Raw genomic sequence first — 12826 nt, forward strand, 5'->3', positions numbered from 1 at the left:
ACACTACAGAGTTTCATTTCTTATGATAGTAATTTTAATTACTGTCAGATATCATCTATACTTGTCCCAACTATGCCACGACCACACGTTCTACCGTTTTTTTTTTAATTGAATAAATTGAGTTTAAATGTTGTTTATTATATATAAAAAATATTTTAATATATTCATGTTTGTAACATTTTAGTTCTGTTTAAAACGACTAAAACTAATTTTATGATTAAAATAAAAAAAAACATTTTTTTCAGGACCCTCATTATAATTCAATGTTTACTTTAATTTGTGAATTATCATTTATAAAATGATAAAATTAACGAATTTAATGTAGGGATTAGATTGTACTAGCTTAATCCAACGTTTGAAATATTTTCTAAAAGCATCTTGATCATTTTCGATGATAGATATTGTGGAGTATTCAATCTAAATTTCAATATAATATTTCCCTTTTCTTTATCTTTTGCATGGTACCCTGGCATTCCTTGACCGTGAACTATTTTTTCAAAAGATGGGCTGTAAAAAATATTGATTTTTAAAAATTTTTAATAGTATTATACCTGTTAGTAGTATTATTAAATGTTGGTAAAGCTTAATTTTATATTCACTTAAATATTTAATAAATAAAACAACTTATTCATAATGCATATTAACTCTTAAAAAATCATAGTTCCCTGAAAACAAATTAGTTTTAATCTGAACCCAACCAAACCTTAGGTAACATTTAAATTTGTCTATTTTTTTTAAGCTTGATAGAGAAAATTAAGACCCAATATTTATATGGGTCAATAGGGGATTAGCCCCTAAAATATTTAGAAAATTATATGTATTTTTATTTAAATAAAAATTTTTTGTGAAAAAGAAATCAAATGAGTCCCCCACAGTTTTTTGTATTTACACGTGTGCTGATATCTATGTCGTATTAATATTGTGAGCTCGTAAGAAAATATCATTGATCGTCAAGAGAATCATACACATTTGTATTCTATCCACGATCATTAGTTTTATAATTCATAAAACATTATTTTTTCAAATAGGTCGGAGACCATGGTCAGTACCATTGATCATATTAAATTTGGTAATCATTGCAGTATTTTAACACTAATAGTTGTGTATGTCTTTAAAAATTCATTGAGTTAAAGGTTAGTATATCAGTATCAACTTATCGGAACAATTCATCACATTAACTTTTTGTGTAATATAATGACTTATGTTTTATTGGAATTTAAAGGCAATAATCAATGATTATCAATTTACTTGTAGCCAATTTTAAAGTAAATTATTTTTAAAATACTTTATTTTTAATTAAACTTATATATGTGATGATTATTAATTTCCTAGCTATAACTTACATTTTATTTATTAAGTATAAACTATTAATGATAATAAAAAAGGTATGTATCAAATTATATTAATAAATATTAAATTAATTAACGATTTTACGAGATAAAAGTAGATTTAACTACAAAATGAGTTAACACCAAATTATATGATATATAACAGTATATGCAGAGTCGTAGCTGGGTCTTGGTAAAACTGACTAAGACCAGAAGCGCTAAATTCAAAATAAAATGTACTTATGTATACAGGCTGATCGGTTTAACATAAACCACTCGATTACTCGCAAAATAAATAAAATACTGGAAAAATAATTTTTAATCTCTTTTAATTACATATAATTCTTGATTTATCAGCTAATAAATACTTTTTAGGATAATTCCTTATAATGTATTGGTGTGTCAACTTTATTTTTTTTTTTATGGCAATATACATATATAACTAGATTATAAAATGTCTGATGGCGAGGAGAATTTGCTGCTATTATATCACTAGTCATTTCTTAGCCCTACTCTTCCTCTTGCCTAGGTATAAAAATGAGAATATCATCTAAAGTATATGTAAGCGAAAATATAATTAATGAATCTTGTAACAGGTATATTTCACAAAAAATGTTAATTTTTTTCTTAATTTTATTATTATTAGTTTTATTTTTTTTAGTAAAATTTTTTTGATTGTCTCAGGATAAATTTAGAGAGTAAAAAGTTTGGGTTTTGGTTAAAACCGTTTTATTTAGATAAACATAAAAATAATAGAATGCTTTCTATTTTAATTTTGGATAAAAACTGAGTTAATTTTTACTCAATAGGTCTTGGTTTAAATGAAAATTCCAAGTATTTTTTCTAGTTTGATTACTTATAGAATTTTGGTCAACGTCGGAACTACTAAGTTCGTAAGAAAATAATACGCCACTCTTCTCTTTCATCATATTTAAAAAAATAATAATTGAGCCTCTTTTCAATGTATGTAGGATTGGGGCCCGTGTGCTTAGTACATCCTTTATGTCGGATTTTGTGCCTCTATCTCTGGTCGTAGAAGTTTAGTTTTTAGCCACTCGTAAATATGTTCTATAATTTTGAATTCAATTTTACCACGTAGGAGTTTAGACTAGAGTTTTATCTTGAAAGTGCCCTTAACAAGATGTTTCATTTGGTAGTTGGCAAAGCATGTGGGATATTTATTTTAGCAACATCGGGTAGATTTTTAAATTTATACTTACAAAATAAGCTGATTTATATTAACACGTAACATCTTATGATCCAATGTCTTTAAAATAAATTGCTTGCCACACAATACATCTTTAATGGATACGTCAATCGTTCTGATTAAGTCCATCCCGTTTCGCGAATAAACTTTGTGGGGTAAGTCTTCGATAATAAAAGCTATTAAATTAAAAATATGAGACTAGGCTATTTTAGTATTTTTTCATATTCGCTATTTAAACATTTTAGAAAAGAAGTTAAGAACTTAACATAATCTTCAAAAATATTACCTTAAAGTATAGTTTAAATTTAGAATAACAATATTTTTTTATATTTTACTTTTATTTAAGAAGCTCAATTATACAGGAAATGTTTACACCTAGTGAACAATTGAAATAATAATCGAAATTTCAAACTGTTAAAATCAAATCTTTTTTTAATAATTTTTTTTTAAAGCCATATTTATTAAGAAGTTGTGCACTAGAAAAATACATATATTACAAAATACACGTTGCATATGATTATTTTCATTTATATGTTATAGATATTTTCCCTATAATTCTGATGTCTTAATTTCTTCATTGATTATTTATTTATTTAATTTATAAATAATTTTAAATATTATCATGATGGTAATATTTATAGTATCATATACGGTATAGGATACTATGTATTACGTAATAAAATATAGGTTGTAGTTAAAATCAGCTCACAATGAGAGTAATCAGCTATAATTAATGGTTTTTATGACATTTTAACGCAGAATAAATTATTAAAATTGTTCTACTAGTTTTCATTTAAAAAACTACTACTCAACAATTAAATTTTCGTTATAGTTAATTATTCCATAATGATAATATTTTTATATTACTTATTATGGATCCATTTCCAATATCTTTTACTATTTTACTATTAGCAGGTATTCCACGTGGTATTTGAACATCTATCAATTTTTGTTTGCGGTCGTTCAACTCAATACAAACTTTTTTTAATGTTCCAAAATATACCTGGAATAAATGTTATATTCAAATGTTAAAGTCGCCCCTAAAAACGTTATTATTATATATATTATAGCTAGTGAATTAAATTTAAAAATTGATACTAATTAGTTATGGTATGATATTTTTAATAACAGCCAATTCAACTTTGTAGACTTAATAGAATAGGAAAGATTGGAAATTTGATGGATCAATTAATCAAGTACATAATTTTAATTTAATATTTGAAATTTATATTTGAGGCTATTGGTGTAAAAGTGGTATAACCCACTTTTTGAAATTTAACTTTTTAAATGCCAATAAATGTAATTCAATTGATAAAATACAATGTAATTGCATTGTATTTTTTAGATTACAAATTATTTTAGAATTTTTAGGATCGTAGTAAATTTTACAATTCATAAAAACTAAATTATTATTATTAATCAAATCATGTAAATTCTATTGAATAACGGTTAAGCTACTATTGCGCTTGACACGGTCAGCGTCGCTTCGTTATACACGATGCCCCGCTACTCGTGCCACCTTTATCAGCCGTCGCCCTATATTTTATGAGTATTTGACTGACCAACACCGCGTGCCATACGCTACGGTGCAAAGTCCAGCAAGTGCCGCACGGCCGACGACGACCCGCCACAAATGATACGGAGTCTTCTTCCCGTTATGAGAGTGACAACGTCGACCAACCGATCCGCACCCGCGTACCGTCGCCATCAACGCTGCTAACCTTATGACGCCCGAGGATCACGCCGGACATCGAGTCGTCGACGCCAGCGAAAGTGCCGCGATATTATGCGAAAATTATTATTATTGTGTTAATCTTTTCGTTTTGTTTTATTTTTTTGTTAAAATAACCTGTTGTTGCTCACTAATTAGGGTCTTTACCCTCAAAACCAGTGTCGACCAAATTTTTGCGACGTAAGTCGTGTCACGCTGTTGGCCTAATTTTTGTAACTTAATGATTACGTTATAAGTAGTGATGGGCATTTTCGAATATTTTAAACTATCGAATAACTATTCAAATTGTTTTTATACAACCGAATAATTTATTATTAGCAGAAACTATCGAATAGTTTTAAAAACTATTCGAATAGACTATCGAGTGGTTTCAAAAAATATTCAATTAATTCTACCTAAAATTTTTAATCAGTACACTTAATTATTATAATAAAATAATTAACGAATACTTAAAATAAATTATTATACAATTAATAATAGTAAAAATTAGTGATGGACATTTTCAAATATTTTAAACTATCGATTAACTATCCGAATATATTGTGCAACTATCGAATAGTTCGGTAGTTACTATTCGATATTTCCCATCACTATATATAAGATAATATTATTATAAAAATAATTGATAAATTAAAGTTTAAGTTGAAAACAATCTGAAGTCAGTTTAGAAAATATGACAACACTTTTCTAAATCTTAATAAGTTATAATAGTTTTTTATATAACAATATAAATGATGATAATTTTGTAGACTTAATGTACAATAAATATGTATAGAGGTTAAAAATAAAAGTAACGCAAAATTGATACAATCAAATATTTAAATTATCATAATTTTTTGTTTTTTTTTTTTGTTAAAGAGTTATTAAATAATATACTAATGGATGCTTAATTCGTCTCCAAGGAACGTGTTGAAATAATAATAATCGTTTTCATTATTGATAATAAATAAAAAAATATTCTTTAAATATAATCTAAAAAGGCAATAATTATTAAAAATAAAAAATTTCAACAGAAAGATTATTTTATCAAAAATTATAAGTCAGTTACGTCTGGGACACTCTGTATAATGATGTACTTCAAATTTATATTTTTATGTAATATCTCCAATTATTTACAGTTCTATAATGTACTTATAATAAGTAAAATTACTCATTTTATAATTAAGACATGTGCAAACTACACTCATCTCCTAAATTAGTAAATAATTATATACATTGCTTTGGTAGTATCATTAACATTAAAAATACGAAAAAAAAACTAAAATTTATTGTGATTCTAATTATGCACATGTGTTTTTTATGCTTTGGGTTAACTTTCATTCTACTCTTGTTGTAACTTTGATCATTACCACAATGACGACAGTACACTTTAATGAGAAAACACATCAACAACATCCTTCAATAAGTCCTTGTTGAAGGATAGGAATATAGAAACATATCACTGACAAGCTCTTAAATAAATATTACATTTAGCTTTTTATAAAATTTTTTAAAAAAAATTTGAGATAAACCACTGTAAGAAATTACAGTGTAAATAATAATAAAATATAAATATAATTAATAATATAAACATTTACATACCTCAGTATGATATTTTTAATATAAACTTAAAATTTACACATAAGCGGTAAAATTTCGAAATAACGAAAATTCGTACATAAATATAATATTTTTATCACTATTTATCAACATTTTTTATTGCATTGTTTATGCTAAGAATACACACGCACGTGAAAAATCGAATATTGTTTTTAAGAGTGTAGAAATTATTATACTTAGCTATAAGAGTGATAAGTTTATATGGACTTATGATCTCTTTTATAATTTTTTGTCGTTTTGAAAATTTTTTAAGTTATTATTTTCTTATGTGTCAAAAAGTATTTTAAAATACTCACTTCTTCTAGAGTTAATCTTAATGGAAACTGTTTAGTTTGATTCTTTATAGTCTCTAAATTCTCACTATGGCTTATTGGGTTATTTATTGAAAATAACATTGACACAACATGTGTAAATGGATTTTGGGACCCAAAAACAGATCTTTTATAACAGAAAAATATTTATTAGTTAATGTTTATATTAACTAGGGTTAGATTTAACCTGTCAATCGGTTTAAAACTTTGAACATTTTAAAACAAAATTTCAACTACTCTTTGTAAAAGAGGTTGAATTCAGGAATATTATTTGCAATGTGCATTGAATGTAAAAAGGGGGAATAAAGAAAATAATTTGTAGTAGAGGAAGAACTACTTCGATTGTAAGATATGGAAATCTATTAGATCGGATATAATTGTAAAAAGGAAACGAATGTTTACTTCATGTCTTCGATTAGCTAAGGAGGCCAGTTAAATAGTATCTTGAATTGGGTTTAAGTCATGAGTTATAATAAATGAAAACATACTAAAACCCAAATGTAGTCTAAAAATTAATCTTGGTTTCTAGTCCTAATTTTAATTTTACTATTTTATCTGTTATGGATTAGTTGTTTTACAATTTGATATTATATTTTATATTTAAAATACCAAAAAGGTAGTATGTATTAATGAAATTTTAAGTAAATGTTATTTACTATATTTATTTATAAAATGTTGAATCAAAAATCAGTGTTGGAATGAAATTCGTTCCAAAAATAATGGATTCCTAGAATGAGTACATTTTGTAGAAATGGAATTAGAATATGCTTCTTTTAAAAATTTAAGAATAAGAACGTGAATGAATTCTTTTTTTATAAGAAATGTGAACAAAATGTATAGTTCATTTAAATTTTAGAGTTTCTAAATTTGTTTTTCTTTGTTTCTAGGTGCTATTAATAAAAATATACTTTTACATTGAAATCTGGTGACCATAATTATATATATACATATATATATATATATATACATTATATATAATTATGTATATGTAGAATATATCCATTATGTTATCAAAGTTTTATAATATTTTATAATCTTAATAGCACAAGATATAAGGGCAATCTGAAGAGTCCAATGAGAGCTTAGTCCTCTTAATTCTGTTGCATCCTCCTAACAGAAAATATTATGAAAATGTTATGTTAATGTTTATAAAAAATATTACGGAGGGGAGAAATTAAGTTAGATGCCAAACGGTTTCTTCAAATTGTGCCTATGCAAAAGATAAATAAAATATACTCTATACTTTATTTTTAAACTATGGTTTACTATAATATTAATATGATTTTAATAATAGGATAAGTATTAGTTTAACAAAAAGAGGATAGAAAGGAGAAAGATTTATTTTTTGAAATAATTGGATTTAGAACATGTTATTTTTCAAAAAGTAAATGAAAAATGAAACGATTTCTGTTTAAAGAGAAATTTTTCCAACAATATTAAAATAAGACGAAATATTTCATGAAAAATGATATTCATTCTTTGAAATGTCTTCTCTCGTCTAAAATCTTATTACAATAGAGTAGCGAGAAATGTCTTTTTTTTTGGAGATAGGTTGCTATTCTTAAACGAAAAAGAGATTTACTAAGATATTTTATAAGTTTAGCAAGTTAATTATAATAAATTAAATTAAATTAATAAAAAATAAACTAACAATATGAAGATAATAATTAATAATTAGTTAAAAATAATAAAATACTTTTTATTATAAAAATTTTATATGTTGAATTCATTTTTTAAATTTCGGATAAGGGGCTGTAGCCCCCTTAGCCAACCTTGGTTATGTCATTTTCTTATTCAAAAATATTTTTTGTACTTGATATCTTCTAAGCTTACATACTTATAAGTCATAATTATGTCTCCATGATAAGCGTATCGTATTATATTATTGGTTATATCGGAAATAACACCTGATTTTATATTTTCACCATACTGATCGTAGAGTTCTCGCCATTGAGGATCACTCAAGACATCAAAAGCTTCAAAGGCATATTTCATTTGAGACGACACTTCATTGTTTAATTTAATTATGTCATATTTAAGTATAATTTTTTTAAACCTGCATTTTCAAAAATTTAAGTTAATATTATAGTTATTATTTTTAATATGAATAAGTTTTGTTTAGCTATTATTAAGCATGTTATTTAAATAGTTAAGTATAGCTAATTCATAGGAATTAATTATAAAGAAATCCCTCCGTGATTTCTGTTTTTAGATAGATTTTTTTTACTTTCAAGTTAATTTTTTGTTAAAAATTTGTGAAAATATTTCTTGATAAGCGAGCTATAATACATGTAGAAATGTATGCATTCAACTATTAAATATAATAATTATTTTATTAATTTATCATATAATAATTAAGGGCGTTCCATCGTGACTAATTATACTGAATAAACTAATATTAAAATTAGAAAATCACGGTAGAAAACGGGTCGGACTGAACTAGTGGGTAGAAATGTATGTTTTCGCGTACGGGGTCCCAAGTTCGATCCATAGGGTGCCAATGATTTTTTTCTTATGTTTTTTTCATTGGTGGTATCTGGTTTTTGGTACAAGCTGGGCATAATTCCCGTTCCATCCATATTTGACTCCCTAACATGTAAAAGAGAACCACCACTCTGTAGCATGTTAAGTTCGGGAAATAGTAGGATGTAAAACTGATTATTCTTAGTAAATCACGATGAGACACCCTAAATATCTGTGTAGAGGTATTTCTAGAGATTATTTTTAGGGGATGTGATTGTCGATTTAAGTAACTTAATGAGTTTATAACTTTACAATTTATTCTAAAATACTGACCACTAATGACTTTGATGGACGTTGTAACATACCTCTCACATCTCCCTGTGATATTACCTCTGTAACTATGTAGACAGGGTAAAAAAGAATCAAACCAGCTATAGCCAATCGTTTGTACATACATACAGTGTGGCCCACCACTCACTGACAACTTAAATAACTTTTGATCCAGTTAATATTTTTAGCTGATTTTTTTTTTAAACATTAGTTAGACGTTAGGTCTATAGCTATATCTCAATAATTAATTTTTTTACATTTTATTAAAAATATTAATTATTTTTAAATTTTAAATAAAATGTAAAAAAAAAATCTAAGATAGCTATTTTGTAGAGTAGAATTTAAGAAAAATTTTAGTAAAAAAATATCTTATTAATATTCAGTAGTAAATATTCTGTAGCGTTTTGAAGTTTGTGAAAATTTGAATTTTCATGTACTATTTTACGGTATTAAACATTGAAATACGTATTGAGAAAAGGACAGAAGAAAACGCTATCTTTTCAATATACTTTTGAATGAGAGTGATAAGTAATAATTGCCTTATCTAATTTCTTATCATGGTATTAATGCCAAGTTTGTAATGTATACACATTATCATCATATGTATACACAGTAATCATGAAAAGATAGCGTTTTCTTCTGTCCTTTTCTCAATACGTATTTCAATGTTTAATACCGTAAAATAGTACATGAAAATTCAAATTTTCACAAACTTCAAAACGCTACAGAATATTTACTACTGAATATTAATAAGATATTTTTTTACTAAAATTTTTCTTAAATTCTACTCTACAAAATAGCTATCTTAGATTTTTTTTTTACATTTTATTTAAAATTTAAAAATAATTAATATTTTTAATAAAATGTAAAAAAATTAATTATTGAGATATAGCTATAGACCTAACGTCTAACTAATGTTTAAAAAAAAAATCAGCTAAAAATATTAACTGGATCAAAAGTTATTTAAGTTGTCAGTGAGTGGTGGGCCACCCTGTATATGTAGGTATTGTTTAACATTCATAACTTGAATTTCTCTCCTAGGAAAGCCCAAAGTGGCCAAATTTAGTGTCTTATATATCTTATTAATTAAAAAAATATATTGGCGTATTTTCATGAGAATATAAAAAGTATTCTTACAAAAAAATAGACATTTTCACAATAATTCACGCAGATTTACTAGTTTTTACAATATTTAAGCGTATCATTTTTTTTTGCAATTATACGGTAAATACAAAATTTATTAATTTATTGTTGAATATTCTAGTTGAATAGTTTCATAGAGTTTAATTATTTATTATTATTTTTAAAACTAGACAATATTGAAAAGGTTATTTTTTTTTTAATTTATTAAACAACTCAGGTTTTTTTTGTTAATTAGGACTAAACATCTATAAAAATAAAACCTTGAGAGAATAATCATAGCAAAAAGTAGTATAGTGTTTCACGTCATCTATTCTTAATAATGAATTGAATATCTCTAAAGTAATAATATAACGTGAATATATTTTTGTTTGTACTTACGCTGTTAATACTTCATAATTTGAACATGTATTTTTCAAACCCAACACTTCATAATAGTTATCCATTAAAATAACTCTTGATATGATTTTACGTTTGATTAAAGGATTTTTATGCTATTAAATAAAAAATGATATTATTCTATTCAGTGTTTATATTCACATTGTTTTATCTTGTTTCTATAGACATTAAATTACTTGTATCATATAAATTATTTATCTGTTTATGTTGATATTTTAACTCACCATTTAAATGTTACAAGTTTATAATTCAATTATATAAGAATTATTTCACCCTTATACCTTCAAGTTAAAAATGTTTAATAATCTTAAATTAGACAAAGTAATTCAAGGAATTCTTTAATGAAAAACCCTTGTAAATAATAGTATACTATATACTAAACATTTTATTTTAACAACAGAAATGTACCTTTGATTTGTATGAAATATTATTATGCAATATAGATAAATTGTAGAAAAAAAATTTCTTTTTAACAAATATTGTTGCTTTCTTTTATTATTTGGATTTTTTAATTTAGTTCTCTAATGTGCTGAAAAATATCAATATCTACTAATAAATAAACTATAGTTTAGTATCGAAGTACTTAATGTAATAGGAGATTTATATAAAATCGTAAACTGAAATATCAGGTCATTTCCAAAATATCTGTTTTATTGTTAATTATATAATAATGTTTTTTAATCGTTTAAGAAAAAATAAAATCTGTAAATATATATTCACAATAAGATCTTATGCTATGATTTGTTTACATTTTTATAATTGACAATAATTTGAGGGTAAATTACCCTGTGATTGCACTTCTGTGACTTTAGTTTTTCACACACTTTAGTTTTTAGGAAGTCTCTACATTATGATCTTTTTAAACATTAAGGAAAATTATTTGATAGATTTAAAGAGGATAAATTATTAATAAAAGGATTTGAATGATTTAGAAGGCGGTTACAGAAACGTTTATATATTATAATAGCAGTATATTTGATAGTAAGTGTGTGTAGATCATTAAGACTTGTTTCATTTTAAGCGTAAGGGGAAGTTTTAAGAATTAAACGTAGAGTTTTTGATTGGATAATTTGAATTTGTTTGGTGTTTTTTTTTCATGAATCCCATAGCACTAGGCCAAGGTACTTGGTTTTGGTTTTTTGTGAGAATAGAATTATTATTTATAAAAATTTGTAGGTTTCTGGGTTAACGTTAAGTAGCAGCATTTATTTTTACGCCCTACTTCTAGCATCAGTTAAACATTTCAGTTAAATGTGATTGAAAATTATTTTTATGAATATATATACTTTTAAGTACTTTATCGTCTGCATAATCTGCGACGAGTATATTTTTAGTTATTGTATTGTTAATATTATATATTTTAAACAGTAAAGGAAAGGAAATTGCGCCTTGAGGGATATTTGTTTTAATTGGGCAAGTTGGTAAAATTTCTGTACCAATCTTGATGACAAAATTACTAGTATGACTTAAGAGAAAGTATTTATGAGGTAAAACGTTAGGAAGTTTAAAGAAATGTCCGGGATACCATACTCATTTGGTGGATAGTAAGTGACCTTCATAAAATTCAAATTAAATATTATATCATTATTTCAAATTATTATTTTATCTATTCATTTTAAGATTAATTCATCGCAAAGTTTTGAAATAGTGGCAACAAACTTACAGGTTTATAAAAGATAGGCAGGGTGTTTTTTATTTTTTGAAATAAGGATTAACTATATTATTAGTTGCATTAACCATATATTTGAAGTTTTTTAAATTAATATTAAGATTAATATTTGTATCAATTATACTTCTATGAACTTCTCAGTTTGTGTGTTTATTATTTAAAAAGTAATAGTTATTGCGATTAGGAGCTATGGTGTTAGACATAGAATAATAGAACAATGGCCTGAGTAGGATCGTCGTAAATTTTTTATTATTTTAAGTAGGTGGTTTAAATATAAATATTTGATTAAAAGAGACGTTTTGACAATTGTTAGTATGTCAGTCTCAGTTTATATTTTAGCTTCGATGCGAAGCTGAGAAGGTATTGGTTTTACTAAGATGTGTTTTTTTTTTTTTTTTTTTGTGTCTGTTACCACTTTTTCTCAGTTCTCACCGAACCGATTTCTTTCAATGATACGTCAAAAGATCACAAATCGTATCTAGTCAAAAACATTAACCTTAAAAATTGAAAAAAATTCCCTCGTTCCGCGTAAAAGGGGGAAACCTCCAAAAAAATTACAAATTTAAAAATCGCTAATTTTCGAAATTTTTTCAATTTTTTTTACTTAAAAGTGCCATAACTTTTTCAAAAATGAACATATCAATATAA

General features: G+C 25.1%; 1 protein-coding gene across 1 annotated transcript in view; it reads right to left on the bottom strand.

Annotated features, from left to right (window-relative positions):
- Window positions 1-254: 254 nt before the first annotated feature.
- Window positions 255-12826, bottom strand: part of LOC126896695 (uncharacterized) — a 17213-nt gene continuing 4641 nt past the window's right edge. The window contains exons 2-7 of the mRNA XM_050669668.1: window positions 10492-10604; window positions 8015-8233; window positions 6163-6304; window positions 3403-3538; window positions 2549-2711; window positions 255-507 (exon numbers count right to left, since the gene is read on the bottom strand). Of these exons, the coding sequence (XP_050525625.1) occupies window positions 339-507; window positions 2549-2711; window positions 3403-3538; window positions 6163-6304; window positions 8015-8233; window positions 10492-10556 (894 nt within the window). The 5' untranslated portion in view covers window positions 10557-10604 and the 3' untranslated portion in view covers window positions 255-338. The remainder of the gene's footprint in view (window positions 508-2548; window positions 2712-3402; window positions 3539-6162; window positions 6305-8014; window positions 8234-10491; window positions 10605-12826) is intronic.

Source organism: Daktulosphaira vitifoliae, unplaced genomic scaffold (assembly GCF_025091365.1).
Source record: "Daktulosphaira vitifoliae isolate Bord-2020 unplaced genomic scaffold, ASM2509136v1 Scaffold_1, whole genome shotgun sequence".
Classification (NCBI taxonomy): domain Eukaryota; kingdom Metazoa; phylum Arthropoda; class Insecta; order Hemiptera; family Phylloxeridae; genus Daktulosphaira; species Daktulosphaira vitifoliae.